General features: G+C 30.8%; 1 protein-coding gene across 3 annotated transcripts in view; it reads right to left on the bottom strand.

Moving 5' to 3' along the window:
• The window catches only part of LOC143080626 (plexin-A2-like), a 137,934-nt gene that overhangs the window by 74,485 nt on the left and 37,177 nt on the right, over nt 1–26,272 (bottom strand). For 2 of the 3 annotated variants that reach the window (XM_076256559.1, XM_076256565.1), the window contains exons 14-32: nt 26,022–26,091; nt 24,311–24,514; nt 22,498–22,662; nt 21,417–21,642; nt 19,015–19,163; nt 17,797–17,927; nt 16,878–16,937; nt 16,361–16,432; nt 14,870–14,936; nt 14,091–14,237; nt 13,619–13,775; nt 12,646–12,810; nt 12,122–12,228; nt 10,337–10,414; nt 9,346–9,500; nt 8,181–8,328; nt 7,606–7,737; nt 6,368–6,454; nt 3,529–5,910 (exon numbers count right to left, since the gene is read on the bottom strand). In XM_076256559.1, the coding sequence (XP_076112674.1) occupies nt 5,806–5,910; nt 6,368–6,454; nt 7,606–7,737; nt 8,181–8,328; nt 9,346–9,500; nt 10,337–10,414; nt 12,122–12,228; nt 12,646–12,810; nt 13,619–13,775; nt 14,091–14,237; nt 14,870–14,936; nt 16,361–16,432; nt 16,878–16,937; nt 17,797–17,927; nt 19,015–19,163; nt 21,417–21,642; nt 22,498–22,662; nt 24,311–24,514; nt 26,022–26,091 (2,425 nt within the window). In that variant the 3' untranslated portion in view covers nt 3,529–5,805. Of the gene's footprint in view, nt 1–3,528; nt 5,911–6,367; nt 6,455–7,605; nt 7,738–8,180; nt 8,329–9,345; nt 9,501–10,336; nt 10,415–12,121; nt 12,229–12,645; nt 12,811–13,618; nt 13,776–14,090; nt 14,238–14,869; nt 14,937–16,360; nt 16,433–16,877; nt 16,938–17,796; nt 17,928–19,014; nt 19,164–21,416; nt 21,643–22,497; nt 22,663–24,310; nt 24,515–26,021; nt 26,092–26,272 lie in introns of those variants that run through there. The other variant, XM_076256573.1, reaches the window with a different exon arrangement.

Genomic DNA, 26,272 nt, shown 5'->3' with positions numbered 1-26,272 from the left:
CTATTTTTAATACTCTTAACATGAAACGATATATCTTTAGACATCGACATTATTTTAAATGTTCACTCTTTTGTTTGCGATAAAAATTTGTGACATTTATAACATATGACATGATACAGCTCAACTTTTATTGGATACACTATTGTTTAAGCACTTCAATAATACAAAATCAATTGTTTTGCGTAAAAATTGCGTATACTTTAAACACTTTATGTGAAACTACCAGATTTTATGAATCGGATGTCCATTTTATGATTTTATTTTTAAAATGAGTGCAATGCATTATAAGTGAAAAGCACATTTTAATCCACCCTTTTCTACATTTGAACATGCCCGTACCAAGTTAAGAATATGACAGTTATTGTCCATTCGTTCGAAAAACTAGGCACATTCCTACAACTATCTTTCCCCATATCATAGTTATATCATATTATTATTTAAGAGTTTATATTTGACGACTCTGTTGATAGAATCTATTGATTTGAAAATTGTAACAGTAATTTATTACACAAATTGAAATTGGAGCTGCTTTTAGGACCAAGTGAGCTTTTCTCATCACTTGGCGTCCGATGTCCTCGTCCGTCATCAGTCGTTGTCGTCATCCGTCATCGTCCGTTTACTTTTAGAAATATCTTCTCCTCTGAAACTATTGAGCATAAAGAAACCAAACTGGGCCTTATTCATCCTTAGGGTATCTAGTTTATAAATGTAACCAATGACCCCAACCATCGACCAAGATCTTCTCCTCCGAAACTATTGAGACAAATTTACCAAGGTATCTTCCAAAATAAATGTCAGATAACCCTGCCTACCAACTAACAGGGCTGACATCGCTTGAAGTAGAACATAGGGGTAAAAAGCAAGTTCTGTCTTATATTTTTGAACTGTTATAATTAAAGAAAATATAAAAGGAAAACATATTTTCAGAATAATGTGGTCTACCAAATAAACTTATCATAGATACCAGGACTAAATTTTGAATATACGCCAGACGCGCGTTTCGTCTACAAAAGACTCATCAGTGACGCTCGAATCCAAAAATGGTAAAAAAGGCAAAATAAAGTACGAAGTTGAAGAGCATTGAGGACCAAAATTACTAAAAGTTTTGCTAAATACAGCTAAGGTAATCTATGCCTGAGGTAGAAAAGCCTTAGTATTTTAAAACTTTAAAATTTTTTTAAACAGGTAATTTATGAATATAACCATATCAATGATAATTCATGTCAGCACAAAAAAGTACTGACTACTGGGATGGTGATACCCTCGGGGAAATAAATCTCCACCAGCAGTGGCATCGACCCAGTGGTTGTAAATAAACTCATCATAGATACCAGGACTAAATTTTGAATATACGCTAGACGCGCGTTTCGTCTAAAAAGGACTCATCAGTGACGCTCGAATCCAAAAAAGGTAAAAAGGCCAAAAAAGTACGAAGTTGAAGAGCATTGAGGACCACAATTACTAAAAATTTTGCCAAATACAGCTTAGGTCGTTTTTGCCGTTTATTATGAAAACTATGATATGTTTTTCCTGTTATGCTTTATTTGAAAGATAAAACACTTTAAATCACAAAAATGATCAGCAATTCAAAATCTATTAATAAGCCAAAGAAATTAAACAGACTAAATGTGAGTAATACAAGATCATCAGAACAGAAATTTTTGTAATGGTCTATTGTAATTTCTTGTCCACAGTGTTAGATATTGTGCTTTGTTTGATATTCCTATAGAGCAAAGGTGAGCGAAACAGGCTCTTCATCTTTTTTTCGTATTTTTCTCTATTTGTCATGTTTTCGAATAAAACTGATTAAATTTTGTGAAACACATTGAATAAATTGTGATTACTTCCTTTTCTTTATTTTTTGAGAACATAATCCATTGTTAAGATAACAATTTAATTGTTTAAAACTTTAACGTATGAAAGAGTGTAAAAATAGTTTATTGTTTAGTTTATTATCAAAAGTCAAAAGAAATTCTATTTACTCGGATGAAAAGAGTTTAACAATTTATTAAAAGATTTTCTCAAGAAAATACAATGATCAAATAGACATATTATATACTATGGAAAAAACTCTAAAATACATGTATAAATGAGGCAACCCACTACAACACAAAAACTTATAAATGTAGGTGAACATCGAGTCATCAATAATAAACGATACAAATGAATATGTAAACTAATTTTGATTTAATTATTTATGTTTTATGTACTTACATAAAGTAACCATATGATTAGACGATATTAACAGTTATCACATTCGAAAATGCTTTTTTTTTATAATTTTGTTTTTATAATCACATAAAGCTATTTATGTTTTAGTTAATTAAAAAAAAAACCCAAAATATTGGGAAAATGTAACCTTTATCATTCCTACCTTTATGTTCGAGGACAATTTGACACAAAACAATCCGTATTAAAATCGATATTTAATTATGGTGCTAGAGACTTAAACTATCTTTATTTCCTTATAGAGAAGCACAAGGCAAACCGAATACTTCCCTGTTTACAGTCCATTAATCCCGTGTCAAGTTTCTCATAGGTAACAAACTAGATTGACCATGTAATTCTCGGTATTGTGTTATCAATCATATTTTCTGTTTCCAATTTTGTTCAATGATAGATAGTAAAAAAACAACACCACATAAACATTATAAGCATTGATCGGACTCGATATTAAGAAAAAGTGTAATATAACAGCCACCACCGTAAACGCCTTCTTCGATAGGTACAATAAAACATATCATCATTATATAAAAATGAAATATATCTCTGTGATAAGAACACTATATTCTGCAAAAAAAATACGATGCATTTGTTTTATTTAGGGTGCAAGGTTCAAATTTCGGAATTTTAACATTGCCGTAATTAAAAAAAATACCTATCTAAAACCTACAAAAAAAACAGCATCACCAGTTTCGCTTTTTACTGCAAAAGATGAGGCTTTCGACAATGTATGTCTTTTGAATGATGTTCCGAAGACAAATAATTGAAAGTCGAGATCCTAATACAAACGCTGATGAGCTATCTATCAACTTGTTTGGATTATATAAAGATCCAGTTACCATGTTTTGATCACAAGGAAATGTTCTATCATCATTACTCAATTATTTACTACCTTCTCAATATGTTGTATTTACTAGACAAACGTCCTTTACTAACAGGCGAACATCCTTGGTTCACTTAGTCCAATTGTAAAATTAAATACTTCTCAATTGTATTATTAGTAATCCAATTTCTTTAAGATATTTCATAATTCAGGAGACATTTGTTCAATGGTTGTTTTGTTATTTCTGTGGTTCGTAATGTTTGTAGTTTCTCGTGTTTTTTTTTTAGATTATACCGTTGATTTTCCTGTTGACACTAGTCATTTAAAGGCCTTTTATAGCCCTATTCGGTGTGAGCTGTGGACCCGTATTGCAGGCAGTATTTACCTATCATTGTTAATGTTACAAATTTCGACTTAAATGTTTCATTGGCCATTGGCACTCATACCACATCTTCTATTTTTTATAAATTAAACAGTATCCGTTAAATTTATAAGAATTTTATTTGGACAATTTTCAATTTAACGATCAATTCTATAAAGCAATATCTATCAAATATACATGATGTTTCATTTGTAGAGTAGTCAATATTCATCAAAATAAAAAAAACCAACAATATTCATTATATTCCGTACGTATATACTGTTCTATTTTTTGCTTGCACAGCGGTCTCCAGTTAATCCATTTTTACATGCACATTTTGGCTGAATTTTATCAGGGAAACACGTTTCACCATTGTGACAGCTATATCATAATGATAATTGTCAAGTTCTTTCACCTTTATTCAACTTATACATTTATTTTCAAATTTTGTTTCAATTGAACATTCATTTACAACAAATTGATCAATACGTAACAATGAATTTGTAAAATATAAGATCTTGTATATTAAATGAAATATTTAGAGATTTTATAATATCGCTCACAGTTTTATGATTTTTATAAGAAAAGACTGAAATTGTAATGATATCACAGTCTAAATTGATTGGAATTATGTAATTTATCTGAAATTGTCGGGAATTTATAAACTCATTGATAAGATGTATTAGTCTTTTCTTAATTTATTGAATTAAACCAGCGAATCATTGACCAAAGTTTAAAATTATTCTAGTGATCTTAAACATATATAGTACAAAATCTTTAATAAATCCTTGATTTTATAAATTCAATAATAAATTCAGATTATACAAAACTTCCAAACCTTTAGGGATTTTGCAAAATACCTTATAAAAAATTTCCCTGTAATATACATCGTTATACATCTGTAAGGGAACATATGAGTATTTGAACGATACGTATATAGTCTTGATATACATCTTCATCTACATTGTGGGTTGATCTGTCAAATTTGACCAATTCTCAACCCTTCAGGTGGGTGCACGAGATAAAGTGATTTCAGAACATAAAACCCAAAATATAAAAAATAAGCAAGCATAATGTATGATAAAAAAATATAATAAAGTAAAATAATAAAAGGGGGATGGGGTGTTGGGTGTTCCATTTACCTTTCGTTCATCGGTCTGGGTACGTGACACAATGAAAGTTAAAAAATCGCTGTAAGTGTAAATTGCAAAAAGTATAAAATTCAAAGTGTCATTCAGTAAAGACATTTGTCCTAACGAAAAACAACATGTCGACTTTGAAAAATGATGTCAAAAACAACGTTATAAGTTAATTAACAAAATGTCATCACAAAAAAATTTCACACGCGCCTTTGACCTTGCACCCTTTACTTTCTTTCTTTACTATGATGTTAAATTTTGATTTTTATAAATAAAAAAAAAAAAATTCAAATTAATAACGGTATTTACTTACAATGACAGTAGTATGAGTTGTTCCTTTGCTCTTAAGTGGGAAATAAGAGTTGAGGAACAGCACATTCTGTCATTTCAAGATATGTTTTACAGAAGCAAGAACATATTGGTTAAAGGAAAATTCAGTGCATTCAAATAAAAACAAAAACAACTTATCTAATTACCGGGGAGAAAAAATAAAGAACCATGCTCAAAACGACCGTGGTTTTATTCACAAACGAAAACCTCGACAAGACGAAAATAATTTTGATGTACTTTTAGCAAAGGTAAAGTACACCAGGATGTAGATAATATGTCAAAAATTATTTCATTTATATAAGAAAGTGTTTAGGTTCGGAAGCCGCTTTCATAATATTTACAAGACATAAAACGCTGTGTATAAATGTACGTGCTGTACACATAGTATAATGTACAAATGAAAAATATAAATGTTTATCAATTGAAAAATTGATGTAAAAGCTGGTTTATTTATTTGAGTAAATTATCAAAGAACTTCATTAGAATAAAACAATACCTCTCTCATCAAATACACAATGAGCATGAGGTTAAATGTGTCTATCATTTCTTTGTTTGTTTTGTATTTCAAAATAACTTTTCATAATTTTATTGTTGTTGGCCCATTGTTCTCCAATTAATACACCTATCCAGACCATTTATAAATGACTTTGTCCATTGTTTTAGATCAATTATACATGTGTATTGCCTAACTTGTCTTCATAAATTCATTAACAAATAAATATTAAAGAAATAACAATTTTCATAAGTAAAAGTAACAGTATTATGTGAAATACTCCTGTATATTTCATAATATCTTCCAGGTGAGAAATAAGTGCTTTCGCCATTTCTGGTTGTGTGTTATAACTCGTGTATTCACAGTATCCGTATTCAAAAAGAAGAAAAAGAAGCTGTATCTATTTACAGTCTGTGTAATACGAGAAGTACACACTTTAACAAGTGACAGAAGATTCATCCATCAGTTTTATGACTTCTTCCAGTTTATTTGCAAGTTGTAGGTCTGTCGCTTCTTCCATATCCTCCAAATCATTTATAATCTGAAAATGGGCAGAAAAAACTGCTTTGGTCAACAATAAATCATATCTAAAGAAAATAAATGGGAAATGTTTGCAGATAAATAACATTTTTATTATTGTTATCTTATCTTAGATGTCAGCAGAATCTACAAAAAAATATTTCTTATATAAAAGCAAAAGGAGCAACAAATATCATTTAGAATTTTTGATTTTCACCGCAGTCCGAAAAATTGATTATCAGAACATACATGTACACATATCTGGAATTTATACGTACTTTGCGAGCCAAATGTTTTATTGTTAAAGTAAAATCTTCATGTACAAATATCCTCTAAAATGCAATTTATTTGGACAACAGATCAACAATGACCAATAGACCAATGTAAGAAATTGTAGAATTAAGTCCGAGTGATGGATCTGACAAAATTGTTAATATTCAAAATGTTTTCTATCATAGCTTTGCAATGAAATCACTTACTTTAGTCTTGTGTTTTCTAATATATAGATTATATAGCTGTTGAAGGGCAGATTGGCGACTGAACCTCATAGGTTCTAGTTTCTGTTTCTGAAGTAGATGTAAACTGATGTTAACATTTATTTTATCAATTCTGATGACAAAGGAATTATAGGAACACATGCATTTAAATAACTCAATAAAATATGTACAATGAAGCTAATGCAACACTAAAACATTTTGATTGCATATTTGTTCTTGATTGTCATATTCACTTCGGTGCATTAACAATCCTTTCCACCATTATCAAATTATGATGTTTTTAAAAACCTATCATTCAACAATTAATTTATTAAAACAAATAAAAGGATTGTTTTCTGATTTTACTTAAAAGAATGAGCCAAACAGTTTCAAATCTCATAAACATGTTTAACCCCTCCGCAATTTTGTGCCTGTCCCAAGTCTGGATTCTCTGGCCTTTGTTAGTCTTGTATGATTTTTAATTTTAGTTTATTTGTATAATTCGGAGTATGACGTCCATTATCACTGTACTAGTATACATATTTTTTAAGGGGCCAGCTGAAGGACGCCTACGGGTACAAGAGTTTCTCGCTACATTGAAGACCAATTGGTGGCCTTCGGCTGTTGTCTCCTCTATGGTCGGGTTGTTGTCGCTTTGACACATTCCCCATTTCCTTTCTCAATTTTATTAGTATCAAACCACAATTCTAATGATTAGGAACAAACTTATTCATGTTATACAGATACCAGGATTACAATTTTATACGCAAGTAGTCCGTGTCGTCACTGAAACTCGAATCAAAAACTTTTAAAAGATGGTATACTGTTTCAAATGTGATGTAAACGTCAATGCATAGGAAGGTAATGCAAAAATTAAATCTCGTAAATTTTTGGCTTAGGTCACTACTGTTTGAAGCTTTTAGTGTTATCATAGAAGATCTGTGATATCGTTTGTATAAGTTTTCATGTTTATATGAAACCACTAGTAAAATAATCCCACAAAAAACAAAAACAAGACAGATTGAGCGACACTGAAACATGGGATGAATATCTTTGACTTGAATATATGCAATATTTGCTACGCTCAAATATATTGAGCTTGACACAAGTTAAAACACCTGTCCACTGTTGAAGATCGTATGTTTACCTCCAGAGGTTTGTTTGCATGTTTCTATCATTTTGCATACCCCGTACCTTTAATTTACACCTACAATTGTAATATGAAAAATGTCAATACTTACATCTGAGATTTCGTCCATTTCACTCCAGAATTCATTATCAGTCACTGGTTCCAGGCGGATGAAAAAAGGACTAATAAGCTTTCTGTATCTTGGTATGTCTTTATGAAACAACAACTTCTGTGATGGTGATTCCTAACAAATTCCCATGCAAATATCAATAATGCTAATTAATATTACATATAGACATATATTCTATCAAAATCAAAGCACAACAATAAATAAAAAACACACAAAGTCATCGGTAGTAATACGTAAAACAATTAGTTATTTTTTTTTTATTCAAAATGAATTTTATTCCTCAAGTAAACCCAGACTAGTTTTTTTGTGTTTTTTTTTTGTTGGACTTTTTTAAAGGATTTTTAAATACCTTTTTGTATTTTTATTTTATTTTAGCCTTGTATTTTTTATCCCTAATCTTATTTCATAACTAAGTCAAATGATAAGAATAGAGGCACGAGACGACTCATCAATCATAAATAAATGTTTCTCTCATTTAACCCACCTCAAAATTTGATATCCCATATATCAGATTTCTTCAAAACACAGATGATTTATAAGTTTAAATTTACTCTAACCTTATTGATTTTGTGGGCTGTTTGGGTAAAACTTTCCACAAAAACTTGTCTTAGGATGTCCATACATGGTTCCACGTATGCAGGCACACTAACATCAAACAATATATCTGGTTTACCGATCAATGGAGCCCAAACTCGTGTTGCATAGCTAAGCAAAAGCAAATGTGTATCATTAGAAACATAGGTTCAGCAAAACATCAATTATTTTGACATGATATACGTTTTGAAATTTGTTTGTCCAAAGAATATATAAACCACATTTAGTAACATTACCGGTACCAATTTTTCTACACCAGATGCACATCTCGACAATACATGTCTATTCACTGATGCGTGGCCAAAATATTTGAAATCCAAAACTTATATAAAAGTTGAGGGGCGATAATCTAAAAGATCCAAAACGTATAGCCAAATCCGTGAAATGAATCAGTGCTATGCATGAGGGAGATATATTCCTTAATTCTTAATAATTTTTAACATTTGGAAAAATCAAACTTTAATAACCAAAACAAATTCGTATTTTCATGCCAGTACCGAAGTACTGGCTACTGGGCTGGTGATACCCTCGGGGACTAACAGTCCACCAGCAGAGGCATCGACCCAGTGATAGTAATAACATTAACGGTTCCAATTTTCCTGCACCAGATGCGCATTTCGACAATACAAGTCTCTTCAGTGATGCTCGTGGCCAAAATATTTGAAATCCAAAGCTTATATAAATGTTGAGGAGGTCCAAAAAGTATAGCCAAATTCGTGTGAAAGGAATCAGAGCTATGCATGAGGGAGATACATTCCTTAATCTATAATAATTTCTAACATTTAGTAACAGCAAATTTTGATAACCAAAAAAAATCTGTAAACCTCTTGATAATATGCTAAAACATATATAATAACATAAATAAGACTGGGAATAATAACGAAAATGTCAGAAGGCGTAAGCTTTTATATATCTATAAAAAAGAAAGATAAATAAAATGCACGATTTTCACCAATTACCTGATAAACATTCAGCTCAATTCAAATGTCCCAAATTGTACAATCTGTTTGAACAACTACAGGTAAAGTTAAACATAAACACCTTTATTCAAGTTACAGTAAAGTTAAAAAAGTTAAAACCAAAGCTTAAAAAATATTTTTTATCTATGAATAAGAGTCAACCACTCACCATTCATTTTTCCATGACTGCAGAACGTCCTGATCTACTCCAAAGTTTTTTCCAAGTTTATCCAACATACCGATGAAGTATCGAATTGGTATTGATGATGATTGTGGATCTATTAAATTCTCAAAAGTAGTATCTATGCACTCCGAAAGTAGCAGCTGAAACAAAGAAAAATTTCTTTTTTGGCAATGGTTTAAGACCTTTGCATTGACGGCAACATGCTTTTGTAGTATTGTCCAATTTCGTCGTTGAAAAAAAACCTATGCTTACCAGGCTCGGAAATGTTAGAATATAGTTATCAAGGTACCAGGATTATAATTTAGTACACCAGACGCGCGTTTCGTCTACACAAGACTAACCAGTGACGCCCAGATCAAAACAGCCACAAAACCACAAAGTACAAAGTTGGAGATAATTGAGGACCCAAAATTCCAAAAAGTTGTGCCAAATACGGTTCAGGTTATCTATTCCTGGGGATAAGAAAATCCTTAGTTTTTCTATAAAATTCAATTTTTTTTAAACAGGAAATTTATAAGAAATAAGATGAATTCTGCTAAAAAGGGCGAGGTGGCTGTTTCAATTTTATGACTTCAACTCGACCCTGCTTTGAGTAAATATTACTTTGCTCAAAAGACATGCTTCAACTGTAAAACTGTGATCAACCAGATCATTGAAGGGAAATTTGGAATGAAATCAGAAAAAGAATGATGCTGTATATACCATTCAGTGTCCCGATTACTATTTGCAAAGACTATGCTCTTTTTATACCGCAAATTTAAGATTTTACATCCGAATGGGACAAATCCAGGTGATCATATTTCTATACCTCAGTTCTTGTTGAAAAAGATTTTCCTGAACTAAAAAATAAGTTTAAGTGGATAAAATTCCCAAATTCACTCTTATCCTGACAAAACCGCATTGTTAAATTATTAAAAAATTTGTTTATCAAAATTTTAATACGGTTGTATTTTGGATAATAAAAAAACTATATTACCTTGGTGAGAAATAATCTATTCAGGAAGATGTCACCAAAATCTAGATCTTCATTAGACCGTCCGTCTGGTAAGTTTGACTAGAAAAAATATTATATACATATAACTCTGTCGTGTATCTAGAGTAGAAAGATGCACATACAAAACAGAATTCGGATGATAACCGGTCAAAGAATACGAAGTAAACATAAGGTCATAATTAATATACGGCACATTGTGTTCATTTTAAAATTATATTGCTTTAAAAATTTGAACATACAACAAAAATGGAAGTAGCAGAGACATTCATATGACTAGCGGCAACAAGAATCCATTGTGAATCTTTTATTGGCAAACATTTCAAACAAGACAGATAAATTACTACTTCATAGTATGACAATTAGGAATGATGATATTTTTGGTAAACTTATTACGATTATTGAATGCAACTTACTTTCCCTATTCATATGCAGCAGATTTATCCAAGAAATTATCTCAGTCTTCGATGTATAAAGTTATCAGCAAATACCAAGTTAGGAATATGACAGTTATTTTCCATTTGTTAAATGTGTAAGAGCTTTTGATTCTACCATTTTATAAAAAAGGACTTTCCGTTTTGAATTTACATTACAATTCGGTTTTTTTGTTATTTCATATATTATCAATGGAGATAGACGAATATATATTTCGTGGCAACAAATATAAACGACTCGTCCGTTTAGTAAACATAAATCAATAATATAAATCATGTATTTGCAAAGATGCATGAGTTGCTCGACTTCTCTGTAATACATATCAAATATAAGAACAATGATGCATCTTAATAAAACATTATCATCGTGTCAGTCCGTCAAGACAAAGTAAAATATTGAGCAAGAAGTTGTATCAATCATTAGGCATATCATTATAAAAATGAATATTGTATAAGCAAAACAAAGTAAATGGAAGTTAAGCAACTTGCTGTTAAAAATCATTTACATGATTGGGTAGGTTCACTATTCCGGTTTTGTAGCCCTTTTTCACAAAACGACTAATCAAAGAACGTGAAGCATATTTATTTTTTGAATAATCAAATTTGCAATAAAAAAAGATAAATGGCCCAAAATTGTCAGTATGATAATAACTAAGCTTTCATCGAAGTAACCAAAAATCAAAGATAGTGTTTCCAAAGCAAGTTGAGCTATAACATTGTTTTAAATGAAAACGATCCTTCACTGTTTAATCTAGCTAAAAGAGGTTATACATGATTTACTCACCACATTTGTTTCCTGCACATTTAAGATTTTCAAATAAATTGATAAAAACTCAGATATTAGAATAACATGTACAAAAAATATGCGTATGAAAATAACAGAATTTTAAAACTCTTTTTTGATTGACTTCTCATACGATTGTACGTATAAGCATACCATCGTAATTTTCTAAATTAAAAACTGTCTTTAAAAAAGATATTGACAACTTGTACTTTACCAGAAGCAATAGTATCACCAATGTGTTATATTGTAATTCAAAATTGATAGAATTGCCTCTAATTCATGTTTATACACCTACGAAATGCTATAATTCGGGAATTGTTTAAATTCAGTTCACAAATAGGGGATTATTTTGATGATGATTTAACTAAATTATAGTTTATTTTTTTTGTACCTATGTGTATCTATTATAAGTATTAACAATGTATATTTGAACAAATATTTATTTCTATTTTTTAAAACAATTTCAATTTTGGTATTGACTCATGAAAGGGTTGTTGTAGAACATCAAATTGAGCAATGATATACATAAGAAAAAAGTAATAAAAAACTAACCAGATGCCATTTCTGGCCTTCTAATTCCGAACATTCGACGTTTTCCGGCACAAGTAAAGTAATATCCTCTGACGCGAGACTTTCATCTTGGAACGCTGTCGAATTCACTGTAAAGATAAACAAATGTTCTATACAGCCAATGAGACAACTATCCACTAAAGTAATAATGAAGTGGATGTAAGCACTTATAGTAAACGTACGGCTTTCGACAATACGGTAACCCCATTAAACCTCTAAATTAAATGTCTATACGTTTATTATCAAACCTTATCTGATTTTCAAATCTTTATTCCATTTATATATAATTTAAAGATATAGGAAGATGTTAGTATGTTTAACATTGCGACTCACATTGTAAATTTTAAGAGGACCATCAGAACTTCATCTTTGGGTTGCAAGTTCAACTAACATTGACATAAAACTTCGATACATATCAAAATGTGACGACAAAAGACAAATAGCAAGTACTTAATATAATGTTTAGAAACTTTGAATGTGTGCAAATTTTAAATATAAATATTTACCGTTGACAGTGTGGCTGTCACGTTGCTTATACATCAGGGCCATTCTACTGTTGTCTTTAACCATATAATGTTTTATGGTATTCAGACATACCATTCCATTGTTTCGTTCACTTGTGTTGTCAATATCATTTAGTGTAAGTTTTCCAGCCCTCCCTTCTTGCCACTCTAAAAATACATAAAATAAAAGGTTATATTGTGAAACTAAACTTTATAAATTCTTAATTTAAATCAAGTGAGAGCAATTCTTAGAAAGATCTATTAAACTTATTATTTTTACCTGTCTTAAAACCTTTCGTGTATATGTATTTAAACAACGATTTTAAACTCATGTTACTGGCCTATATTATATTAAAAATAAAACGTGGCGAATACTGGGGGTGGTATAATTGCCCCGGAGAGGTCAACTGATCCTGGCCTAAATGTGACAACCGTCGTGTTGACCATGTTAGTACAAACCCGGGAATAAATCTAATCTTGTTGGCCACATTCGGTCTTTCAAAAGTTTAAAAGATGTTGTTGGTATGTTTATCTCAGGGTTTAATTTCAAGTACTATAGCTACATGTGTTTCAGCAAAAGAGTAATTTGTGACGAGTAACACAACATATTGCCTCAGTGGAACAGAGACAGCTAACCTTTAGGAACATCTTAGTTCATCCCCGGATTTTTTAAGAGACTTGTGTTGTTGAATATTCAGTTTGATTTATAGTGTTTTTGTCATTGGTTTTGGTCTTTTCAAATCTTTTTTCCATCTTGGTATCTTGTCTCTTATATACAAACACAATTAATCTCTTTTAAAATAGTACTAGAACAACGACTATCTTAAACTCTTGAAAAAAATATTTGAATCAGTGTATCTATCTTAGGTGATCCAAATTTATGACTTCTTAGATTCATATTTGTTCATATTTGCTCAAATGTATTTCAGCATAAATTAAAATGCACTTTTATAGTTTCATAACAAGTACTACTTACCTAAAGAAAGTTCATCATTGTGTGGTATTTTTGAAGAAGGGTTATTTTTATAAATCTGTTCACAACATTTCTGTTTCACTTGTGATATTGTATCACAGTCAAGAACTTTCACAGGATAACGCTTGTCACTATTCCCATTTAAATCTATTTGCAAAGTCTAAATAAAACAAATATTAATAGTAATATGAACAAAGGTACATCGCAAAACACAACCCTTCCTCCAATAAATACAGTTCCTTATATTACGTAATTCAATGTATTTCGTTTTTTATCCAAAAGTCTGAATTATGCATGTTTGAAACAAAAACTTGAACATTATAAGTTCAAAAGTGAAAAGATATTGTTTCTTTTCCTTTAACATGTGAAAAAGAAATCAAATAAATCTAAAATTAAGTCAGATTTTGTACTAGAGATTATTTACCTTTTATCCTATTAAAAAACATATGATAAATAAACTTTCAAAGACTCTTACAAAAGATTGATGCTCAATCCTCATTTTGAGTAGTTTTTCCTCTGCGATAGTGTTCTTTGAATTAGATGTAAGTGCGTCTATTGGTGCCATTTCAACAATTGTCTTTACTGCTTTGTAGAGCATAAACAGTTGCATTCCACAATTTGACTGTAATTATGCAATATAACTATCCTGTTACATAATGAATAATTTGACTCTTAAGGCTTTAGGTCATACGATGCAATTATGCTTCGCTTTGTGAAAAATTGTGTTACATGTATTTATCATTATATACACTAAGATTTTTATATTCCTACCTCCGATTCCGGGTAAAGACAGTCTCATCTTATTTGGAGCAATTTTTAGGAATTTTGTTTTTAATGCTCTTCAGATGTTTGTTTGATTTTTCATCCAAATTTTATTTTAAATAAATGAATGACTGATAAATCTAATGTTAACGGAACGCTAGTCAATGTTTAAAACTATCAACCTGATATCTTGGATGATTATTTAAAGATTATATTTTGATATGCCATAGCCAGACTCCCGTACTTCTTTTGTTATGAATTCAATAGAATGCAAATCATTGAAACAGATAATGATTTTACGTTCTGGCATACATTATATCATGCTTGAAATCTAATCATTTTATTGTCTCTATTCCACGATTGAAGTGTATCGTTCATACGTTATAAGTAACATGTATGAAACATCGTTGAGCAAATAATAACGTATGTCATATCGTGTTATATATGGAATATAAAGTTGCTCCTAGTCATAGGTTTAACACTACTAGTTACCGTTAACTGTCCATAAAGTCCTATCTGTAACCAGTTTGCCATCAATCTCAGTGTGATAGATTCAAACCTACAAAATAACAAGCACAGTAAACTAGACAATGCTGTTGATCGATAACATGTTTATTAATGAAACCCAGATACTCTCCAATAATTTACATTCGAAAATTTAATTAAAAAAAGGAAATGTATCAAAATGTGTCCAACAATGTTTAAAACAAGTGAATAATTTAAACAAGACGTTCTCCAATTATAAATGCTCAACGTGTATGTTTAAATGTAAGATCCAGACATACAGTTTTAATACACCATCTGCATATACGAAAAGTTGACATTGCTCTGAACCTTCTTTGGGTCAAAATATACAATCGAACTTTTGGTTAGGGTGTCGCCTAAGGTATCACTAGCCCAGCAATCAGCACTTCTGTTTTGACACGAGTTATCACTGATTAGAAGATAATTGAAAAATCTATTTGAATTTTTAGAAATACTTATGATTTCTCCCCTGGAATAGATGGAGCTTAGCTGTATTTGGCTAAACCTGCGTAATTAAGGTTCACAATGTCATTAGACTTCGAACGTTTTTAGCATTTATTTAAAAAAAAATGTTGACGTTAAAATTGCAATTGCTGTTACAAAATTATATACATAAGAAATCGAGGAAAATAAACAACCAGCTAGTATAAAAAACAGAACAAATGATGCAATTGCTGTACACTAATCTTAATTTTTGGAAATTACCTATATTCAGCGAAGAAAATGTGAAACAAAATCAATATGGAACTGTTGATTACACAACTATCTGGTAAAATACTTCAAATATATGAGATGAGAATTTAGTGTTACTTCAGTTTGACCTCAAAAAGCTGCCAAAAGTACTATCAGATGGTTTACATCACTTGTCTGCAATATGCTAACAGTGGCAAGGACACATTTTATTTTTGATTGAAAGAATCTGTTTTACCTAAGTCGCCACAGGAGATGCAGGTTCTAGTATTCGTTCGATTCCGCCCTCTTTCTGTCCGTCTGATATGAATTTAGTTTTTGATGCTCAGTTTGAAGTATGTAAGAAATTTTAGCATCTGCCGTGCAGAGGTTTCTGGCTTGCTGATAGTTTGCAATTTTAAAATACTTATTATGAAAAAAAAAGTCTCGTCAAATTTTTCTCAATTTTTAAGGAAAAGTATTATGTAGCGTGAAAGTTATATCAACATCTTCCGTGCTACCACTTACTATTTGTTGATGGTTTGACATGTTGGAATTTCATAACACTCACTGTACAAGTTCAATTCTCTTCAAACATTTTCATGGAAGAGAATGATAAGTTATGCTTCAGTATATATGTAATATTAATCAATTTTATGCATTAACGCATGTCCAGACTCGCTATTGGTCTTATTTTGTAAAAACATTAAAAGAATGGAAGTGGCACGCCATGACAAATTGACACATGCAATTGGTTCTTCAAGCCACATGATATGACATATTACTTACCTTCTAAATAAAACTTTTTGTTGCTTTTTATTAGCTGACCGAATTATGTCTACCATCAAACATTCTATCAAACTACAAAATGATCAGTGTTTGTTTACTATAAAAAGTGATTTTAGAACATGAAAGAATTTGCTATGTCTACATAATTTTAGACAATGAAAGAAAGAAGACGTCCAGGTATACTCCAGTCTGTCTCGAAAGTTATATTTCAAGTTTTCAAAACTAAGAATTAATGGTCAACAACTTTCAGAATTTGAACATTGATGTACAAAGAATTTATAAACATATGCAAATACAATTATGAGTATTGTTTTAAATTTCTTGAATTAACCGATAATCATTGTCACAGCATGTTTAATTCCAATCCGAGCAGCGGTAACTTGTCCTTAATGTTTTGTTTTTATTTATAAAACTTGATCACATGGCAACGAGTAAATAATAACCTTATTTGAACTATTTTTATTTCTTCATAGAACAAAACAAGTTGGTTAAGGCAAATTATGTAATTTATACTTACTCGAAAAAGAGTGTCATATTTCCAATCAATGAAATTGACAGAACGGATGAAAAATGTGCTCTGAAATAACCAAGTATTATTTATTTTATTGATAGCTATTTTTACGAGGTTTTGTTAAGCTTATAACTTGAGAAATATTCAAAATAGTGATTAATTGAGAGAAAAAATACCAATACAGACTAATTATGTTCTTAAAAAAATAATTTTGAAATATGGTCAATAATGGTATAAACACGAAAGATTACAGACATGTTAACTCTCACAGGGCATTTTTTTCATCGATTAGCACTGATTAAACTGATTAGGACCAGTAATGAAATTGTTAAGCAAGAGCTTCAAAAGTGTCATTGATTGGTCCCTGAAATGCTTAAAATCTAAATCTCGATAATTATGTAGATTCGGTAAATGAAAAGCACTATTTCTTGATGTCAGTTGAAATTTGACTATATCGTTATAATCATGTTGGTGTGGACATTAAATGAGCATTTGATATAAAATTTGTAGTAAAATGATTTACCAGTTAAAACATTATATAAAACATTTTTAGATTTCTTACTGAAATTAACATCTTTGTATAAGCCATCTGCATCAAAGTACTGTTTGAGGCAAGGCATTTTATAATTTCTAAAAGCCCTTAGCCAATATGAACTCACTATACATGTACACATATGCGATTACTGTTAGATAGTTTTTCTATTTTAATCTCTGGTTTTGTTAAAAAAAAAGTACAAAGGTCGGTGCAAGTTTTATTGTAGCTTTACTCATGTGTCATCCATATGTTTTCAGAATTAGAATACGTTTGTGCGTAAAATGGAGCTAAGAGGATCATATCTCTGAACGTAAAAACGTATCACAACAGATAAAAAAAAACAACTTTATTTTGTATTAAATAACCTTGAAACCAACAATTTCTACTTACTTTTCTTGAATTGTCAGCATACTTGGGCGATCAATAGTTTGGACTAGTGACTTCAGAAACAGTTTATTCGACAATAACATTTTAAAATTGTCAATCGCAGTTTCAGTAACGTCTTTTTTTTCATCCGATATCTTGAATAAAAATATAAATGTTGAAAACATTTCTTGTACTTTATATTGATGTGATGAAAATATAATATTTTATTCAGTTGAATTAGGGTCTGGAGCTGGCATGTCAGTAACTACTTGTAGTCCTTTGTTAATTTATGTATCATTGTCTTATGGTTTAGTTCTTTTGTTACCTATTCTGACATCGGACTCGGTCTTCTTTTGAACTGAGTTTTACTGTTTGTATTGTTGTGTGTTTTTTCTCCCTTGGCTAGAGGGTATAGATATCATGAAACATGTTTGACCCCGCCGCAATTTTTGCGGCTGCTTCAATTTAGGAGCCCTGGCCTTTGTCAGTCTTGTATGATTTTTTTGTTTAGGGGCCAGCTGAGGCACATCTCCGGGTACGGAAGTTTCTCGCTGCATTGCATTGGTGGCCTTCGCCTGTTGTCTGCTCTATGGTCGGATTATTTTCTCTTTGATACATTCCAGATTTCCATTTCCAATTTTACTTGATATCTCAAATTTATCAGCCGTAATGTGTAAATATGGGCAACTTATAAAAATTAATAAATACTGTTATAAACTACTGAATGTTCAATACAAATTAATTACATTAGATTTCATTATAACACGTTATTCTGATTGGCTAACTGCACATCACGTGTTAGTCCTTAAGCAATTGCATTACACAAAAAAACTGATTATTCATGAAAACAGGAGGTCCCACAATAACGTGCACAGGTGTATTAAATAAAAAAAGTCATAAAATTCGTGTTTTCAAGATCCTGGCTAAAAAATGTAATTATAAGTATTGAATGCTTCTTTTTGTAACTTTATATGGTTGTAAAAGCGTTGACCACGCTTCATACAAAATGTACTTCGGTCAACGCTTTTACACCCAAATGAAGTTACAAAAAGAAGCATTCAATTCGTAAATAAAAACACTTCAATCACATAAACTCTAAGCGCTTTAAGATTGGTTGAGACTCTCCTGTATCATAAAATGCAAAAACTAACTCATTAAAAACTATTTTTAAGTAGCTATTTTTTACTTTAAAATGATATAAAAGATTTACGTTCAAATCTAAAACACCTCTGTGCAAGTTACCTTTAAACCGTGGAGTAAGGGATTTGTTGTTATATCCTGGTTCGGAAAAAGCTGACGAAGAACATACGTCTTGTAGTCACAAAAGGGTACCTTTGACGTGAAAAGGTCAGATTTTATACTTTTCATTGTCATCTGAGCATCTGCGAATTCTAAAATAAAAATAAAAAAAATATATTAAAGCGAAATTATAAATAAAACAATTGAATTAAAAAAATGTTTAATATGTTAAAACAAGAATTGCTCCAAGTGTCACATAATGAAAAACCTCAGCTTGTCAATATGAACCGTTTTAAAAAAAAATAAAATTTAAGAATTTATATGTGTTGATGCTGCATGTAATTCAGACCAAATGTCCTCTTCATCATACTGTCTATCAGCTTACAATTATACTTTTATAAATGACTGATACATTCGGTCTTGATGTACGATTTTGATATCAAGCTTTGCGAACAACTTCCTCAATCTAAGTCGAAATCATAATCGTGGTCATTTGGAAAACAATCAAGGCGATGCAATCATCAATACATTATGTAGTCAACTTCAGTCTTTTGCTAAATTATTAAACTGATCGACTGCTGTAAATGAAGTACTGTTCAAGTATTAAATATGTTTGCAGTAATTTCAATATTATTCCATACATTTCCAGACAAATTAGTTTATATTACAGTGTATAGTTAAAAACAAACTATTGAACAGTCCGAACACATTGATAAGATCTTACCGACTGCATGTAATTTGTCTAACCCGTACTAAATTTACCGTAGTGAATAAGTAATTAAGCAACTAAAAATAACTTAATAATAAACTCATCATAGATACCAGGACTAAATTTTATATATACGCCAGACGCGCGTTTCGTCTACAAAAGACTCATCAGTGACGCTCGAATCCAAAATGTATTGTTCAATCCTTTCCTTATTTTGTCTGTTTCGGATCAAAATTAGATAATCTTTCAAAATTTTTTTATAGATGGAAATGCCAATTTATTGGAATTCTTGAACTCACTCTGAGTCGGGTTGTGTCAAATTCACAAGTTTTGTGGGAAATTATTAAGTGTTTTCTCTAGCAGTGCTTTGCTTTGGATATATTTCTTATCATTAATGTTTTTTACTACGTAACTGATCTGAATCTTCAAATTTTTTTGATAGCGACACCACTTAAGGGCTTTTAAATAAAGAAAAATGCGTCCGCCAAAAATAATTTAACGTCTAATATCTTTGATGAATATTAAGAAACATTTTAAATCATTCTTCTAATGAAACTATATATCTTAAAGTGAAACAAACAGAGTTTACCTTAATCATCCATAAACCATGGAACGTCAGTCTTTATATTTTAAACTGCAAAGGTGTTTACTTCATGTACATTCAAATCGTAGTGTGGGCGATACTTTTTTGTCACATGCAAGCAAAATGTCAACCTCTTTACACGTCAGAATACATCAACCTCAGTTTTTGACAAAAGGAGTCCATTCAACATTTTAAAAAACACCACTACCAGTAAATTTTGATACGGAGTATCATATGTATTTCCCGATGTTATAAGACCTTCAACAACATATGGATATAGTTTACGTTTTCAAATAATTTGGCCTTGAGCATGACTGAAGAGATGTTAAAGGCCGAAAAACACATCTGATGAACTAACAGGAACCATTAATGTAATTTTTGTTTGTTTGTCCAATGTATGTCAAACTAGAAAATGACAAACGGACTGAAAACAGTCTGCTCTACCACACATTTAAAAGATTGAGACACAAGAGACAGAACAAGATATATGAGAGGTAAACAGAAAAAATTCAGAAACTTAGACAAATGATTTACCAGTGGTATCAATCTTTTTTTCCAATGGCTTTGGAAAATAAAACCATCGAAGAAAACAGGACAGGGTTGTGTGTACAATTGTAACATTACCACAAACATGATAAAGATACACCATAACAGTATTTGCAACAATGATGTCGCCATTCAAAATGGCTAAGAAATGTTTCCAACTTAATAACATGTGAGCGGCAAACTACGCAACATTAACCTTGAAATAAAGTGTCAACTGCGAAATACATATATCATGTTTAAGCAGTTTCTTTTAGATAGAAAATAAATGATCACAGTGAAATAATGGAAGTCAGCTTTCCTCATAGAAATATTAGTGCCTAATCGACCCTCATTTTTTTTTACGTTTACGTTAAAAATATACGAACATCACAAACGCTTAATACATCCCAAAATGTTGCGTCAGTTTCTTGTGTAATTGTAATTTGGACTTTGAAAATATTTATTCATTAAATTTCACATTTCAATTATTTATAATTCATAGACGATTTTGAATATAAATCCACATTTATTTACATGCTTAATTCATCATGGACAACTTCTTTATCGTATTTTCATATTTATCATTACCTTCTCTGCTAGCTTTTCGTACCATTTCTTCACGTGTCATAAGTTCCATTTTAAATTCCTTGATAGCTTTTCTTTTTTTCTTTTTTAATACAAAAACAGCAAGTATTCCAATGGTAACAGCAATAGCCAAAGCTGCAGCTAAAACACCGGCTATAATAGCTAATACTTTTACGTCTTCCTGGTACTGTATGTCGCCAATATAAACTGCTATCCTACCAACCTCAACCTGTAAAACTTTCATAACTTATGCTACATTCGAGCAGAACATAAGAGTCATTTAAAAAAAAGCAGGAAAATGGCTGGTACCTGCGTTACCGCGTACGATTGTATCAGACCAAATAAATTATAATTGCATTTTATAGAAGACACGATAACTAATTTTAGTTCTGTTAAACGTTTCCGTGTTTTTTCAGAAAAACTCTTTTGACAGACCAAGTATAATTTCTCTTTCACAGTAGCAAAAGAAACTTTGACGATTTGTTTTTGCACACGGTCTCCCTAACAGATAGACGAAAACAATGACGGAACGAAAGAAGGAGTCGAGCGGTTACCAGACCTGCTTTTGACGTGATTGTGAATAAGGTTGTAAAATACAACAAACTCACAAAGATATCGATGTTCGCAGTTAAATTACTATAGATGTGAACGAACATTTCGATGTCAAGAAGGGGGAAAACACATTTTGTACGTAAGGTGTCACTAGCGTATAGCTTTCCCATCTATCTGTGATTAATACACATCTACTGATCTTTGCAGCACGTACTTTTCTTTACAGGACTATTAAGTATAGACTGAAACAAACGAAAGTTCGTGATCTTCATCACAGATGCCTACTGTCTTAACGAATAAAAAATTTGTAAATATGTATTCAATCGAAGAGCCATACAAAACCCCTTTCGAATTCGCATTGCATAAATTCCTTTGACAGGCATCTTACTTTTACAGGTTTTGGAAAGGTTTTTTTAAATTCTTGAAAATTCTTATATTATCTTTTAACATTTTAAACTGCTCTACTAGATTTGATCATGGGTAAAGAATTCACTGCTATATAAATGTACAAGTTATTATCATTTATACTTACAATAACATGAACTGTATTTACTTCTGATTTATTTGTTCGAGGAACGTTTTTCGGTGGAACACAAATGATAAATTCCATTGATATTTTAGATATCAGGCATTTTCCGTCCAAACCAACTTGAATTTTGTAATCTACAAATCGGGCGCCATTTAAAATATTTTTACCCTATAAGAAAAGATTATAAAGAATATTTTAAAACAGATAAATTCCGATTTACAACTATTCTGAACATGTGTCATTTGAATCATGAAACCTAAAATATGAAAACCAATACGGCAAAAAAGAAAGTTATCAAAACATTATCATCGAAATTAAATAAAAAAATGTTACGCTGGTTTGCAACGACACAGCGTGATTTCCAAGTCCAATAATAACCGGTATTGTCAATCCACCAGAAATAACACATGAAATGAAGTCATTACTTATTACATTTCTTTAAGCATTTGAAGAAAGGCTCTGACTTTAGAAATAAATTCATGCGTCGGATGGATTTTCCATCATCGGGAAAGATTAATATTTGAAATCCAGTAATTATTAAAACAGTCGAAGACATACACATTTAATTGACAAGTAGTAAATCAGTTGGAGCTTAACATTTAGTATAACACTTTAACAATGTATAGTTAAGAGATTTAAAAGTTATTAAAGATAAAAAAAAAAAATACAAACTTTCGCTCTCGCTTTCCGATTTGAATACCAATCTCAGTATGTCACTCAATGTATCTTTTTCATTATTACAAGGCAAAGTTTATGTAAGTTATTTAAATAAAGGCAAAAGTAGTATGCCGCTGTTCAAAAGTCATAAATCGATTGAGAAAAAATAAGTCCAGGTTACAAACTAAAACTGAAGAAAACACATCAAACATAAGAGGAAAAAAACGAAACAAAAGAAACATTATACTAAAGTGCAACAAAAAATCCAAACGACAATGCAACACACAAAGAAACGAACTATGAGATAACACTTGCCATTTTCTTGATTTGGCACAGGACATTTTAAGATTTATTGTTTAGGTTGAACAGGCATAATACATATTGAAAGTGTCACATTTTGTAAAAAATATTGAATTGTCTGCCATTAGGTGACATGGTCGACAACATATAATCAAGAAAAATAACCAACAACATTCTTCTGCTTGCAGAGTTATAAATCGGTACATTATAAAAATGAAATAATATTATTTTCCAGATGATATCTGACAAGATGCAGTAGTCGATAAAGTTTTGTTTTGAGTAAAGCCTAGAACCTTCATTAAATTTGCCAAAACCTCCCAAAGCACGATTTATTCTTCATTTGAAACTATCAAATCCAAATATTTGAAATCAAAGAAATTATAGGTACTTTAATAGATAAGAACCTTTATGACCTAATCCATTGAGGGATTCGAGAACTTCCACGTTTTCTTTAACATTTTTTAAATTCAAGAACTCAATGTAAGAAGTTTAAGAAAAATATGTTAAAAATCTAGTCAGTATCGACGCACTTACAATTGAGCGCATGCTACCTCCGAAACTATATGTTTAAATGAAAAAAATACTTATTCCAAAATTTTTAATTGTTTACAAATTGTAAAAAAGATTATCAGTTGTCACCATTTTGTAGTCAGATACCTTAATAGGACTTTTTTTTTTTTTTTTTTTTATAATATACAGGTTTAACACAAAATAGTTTGAATTGATTATGAACGATTCAGGATCAGCTATTATAATATCTTATGATAAATGGGCAATTCCATGGCCAATGCAGTATTATCAAATGAGTGATATGAGAAAAATTCGTTAGTAATCTATTTTTAAAAACTAATTTACGTACCTTGATTGTGATTGGAGATTCCTTGTTATAATCAACTACACCATCGAACCTTTCGAAAGAAGGATCATCAACATAATTAATTTCAAAAGCACGTGCTATTCCGTCAAAATTCACAATAACAGTTTGGTTATTTGGTTGATCTGGTACTTTTTCAGGGATTTGGCATAAAGCTTGGTTATCAGAAGGAACTTTACAAGGCTCGACCTGAAATAAAAAAACTAAAAGTTAAGATATGGATGTTTTTAATTTTTAACAATTTTTTTTTCATATACTATTTTACGTTTTCTCTTCATTTTTAATTTTGTGATCGAAATTGGTTTGTAGTCCTTCCGAATTATTTGCGCGATTCATACATTATTTCATGAAGAGTTTTTGAACAACCTTCTTGGTGTGAAACGTGTTTGCCTACACGATTGAGTAATTACTGCTTCTTTTATTAAGAGAACAATGTCGGCCAAATGCTATACATGGAGGTATTTTAGAAGATCTATTTGCATGCAATATTCTGTTTTACTTGTATCGGTATTAATTAAACTAGCTGAATGTAATCAAAATCTGTCATAAATCATATCAAGTCAATTTTAGGGAATTGGTTGAATCATTATGGTAAAAAAAAACAAGCATTATGGATTTTACTCATTGTTGAAGGCCATAGGGTGATTTACTACATCTTCGTATCTGTAGGCCCGGTATAAATATTAAGTTTACAATTTGCCAAAGACTTTAACAAATTGGTGGAAAATTCGTACTGAATGTCGAGTCTGTAGTTAGCTTTTGTTCTGTACTGAAGACCTTACTGTGATTTTCAAATACAACAGTAAAATAACATTCGTTCCTTTTTTAATTTGACAAGTACGTAATAATTCAAAAGCAGCATAACAAATATTACCAAAATACTGGACAGTACAACAAACCAAACAATTACTCAACAACCAATTACTCCAATAAGGTATACGTTCAACCAAAGTCATACAACGCGCCCAGATAGCCGGACTACATACAAGTTCATAAAATGGTTCTAAGTGCACGTCAACCTCAGAATGAAGGATGACAAACATTAAAACACTTCACAGCACAGCTACCAACAAGACAAAAGAAGACTTTGTTCAACCTTTCCAAAAAGGTACAGAGAGCTTCACAGAATCATAAATAATCGACAGCTTTAATTCGAGTGTAGGTCACGAATAAAGGCTTTTAAAATTGTTAAACTGACAAAATATTCATTGGACGAAGAAAATTCTTTCCAGATCTTTTTGATTATCCTGACACATGATACCGTTAATTCTGTCTGAACATTTGAATTCTCTAATGAATGGGCCTTTTATATTTGACTATGCTGTACGGATTTTGTTAATTGTTTAAGTCCATATGGTGACATATACATGTAGTTGTAATTTCTAAGTAATTTGGTCTCCGATGGAGGGTTGCTTCAGTGGCAACCATACCACATCTTCTAATCGTTTTATTATATGATTGTCTGTTATTTGCTTTGTTGTTCTATTTTCAAGCGCCGTTTTGACCCATAATTAGTTGGATACGTTCAATGCTTAAAAACAACTACATTATAATTTGAAATTAATGCTGTTTAGTAAAACGTTTAAAGATGCATGTTTATCGACTGAATCTAATAGCAACATAACGTGATGCAACACAAGAGCGCTGAGTAATGATTTATTTCAATACTTTAAAACTTTTAAATGAAATCACTTACTACTCTTTCAACAGTTATCTGTCCAACGTTATTGAAACCATTACCATTAATAGTAAATTTAGCTCCTCCACTGAAGTAAAAAAGAAGCAGATTTTGATGAAATTCAAAATTCCCACAACTGACAACTATATGCATTGTATAAACATGTTTTATAATATAATTGAGCACTTCTCCTTACTTTCAAATTTTTACAAAAACTAAATAAAAGATAGAGCTAAATTCAAATGATATTCAAATGCACCGCAAAATAA

This window comes from Mytilus galloprovincialis, chromosome 1, assembly GCF_965363235.1.
Source record: "Mytilus galloprovincialis chromosome 1, xbMytGall1.hap1.1, whole genome shotgun sequence".
Lineage (NCBI taxonomy): Eukaryota > Metazoa > Mollusca > Bivalvia > Mytilida > Mytilidae > Mytilus > Mytilus galloprovincialis.
This window is presented reverse-complemented; position numbering and strand designations above follow the sequence as displayed.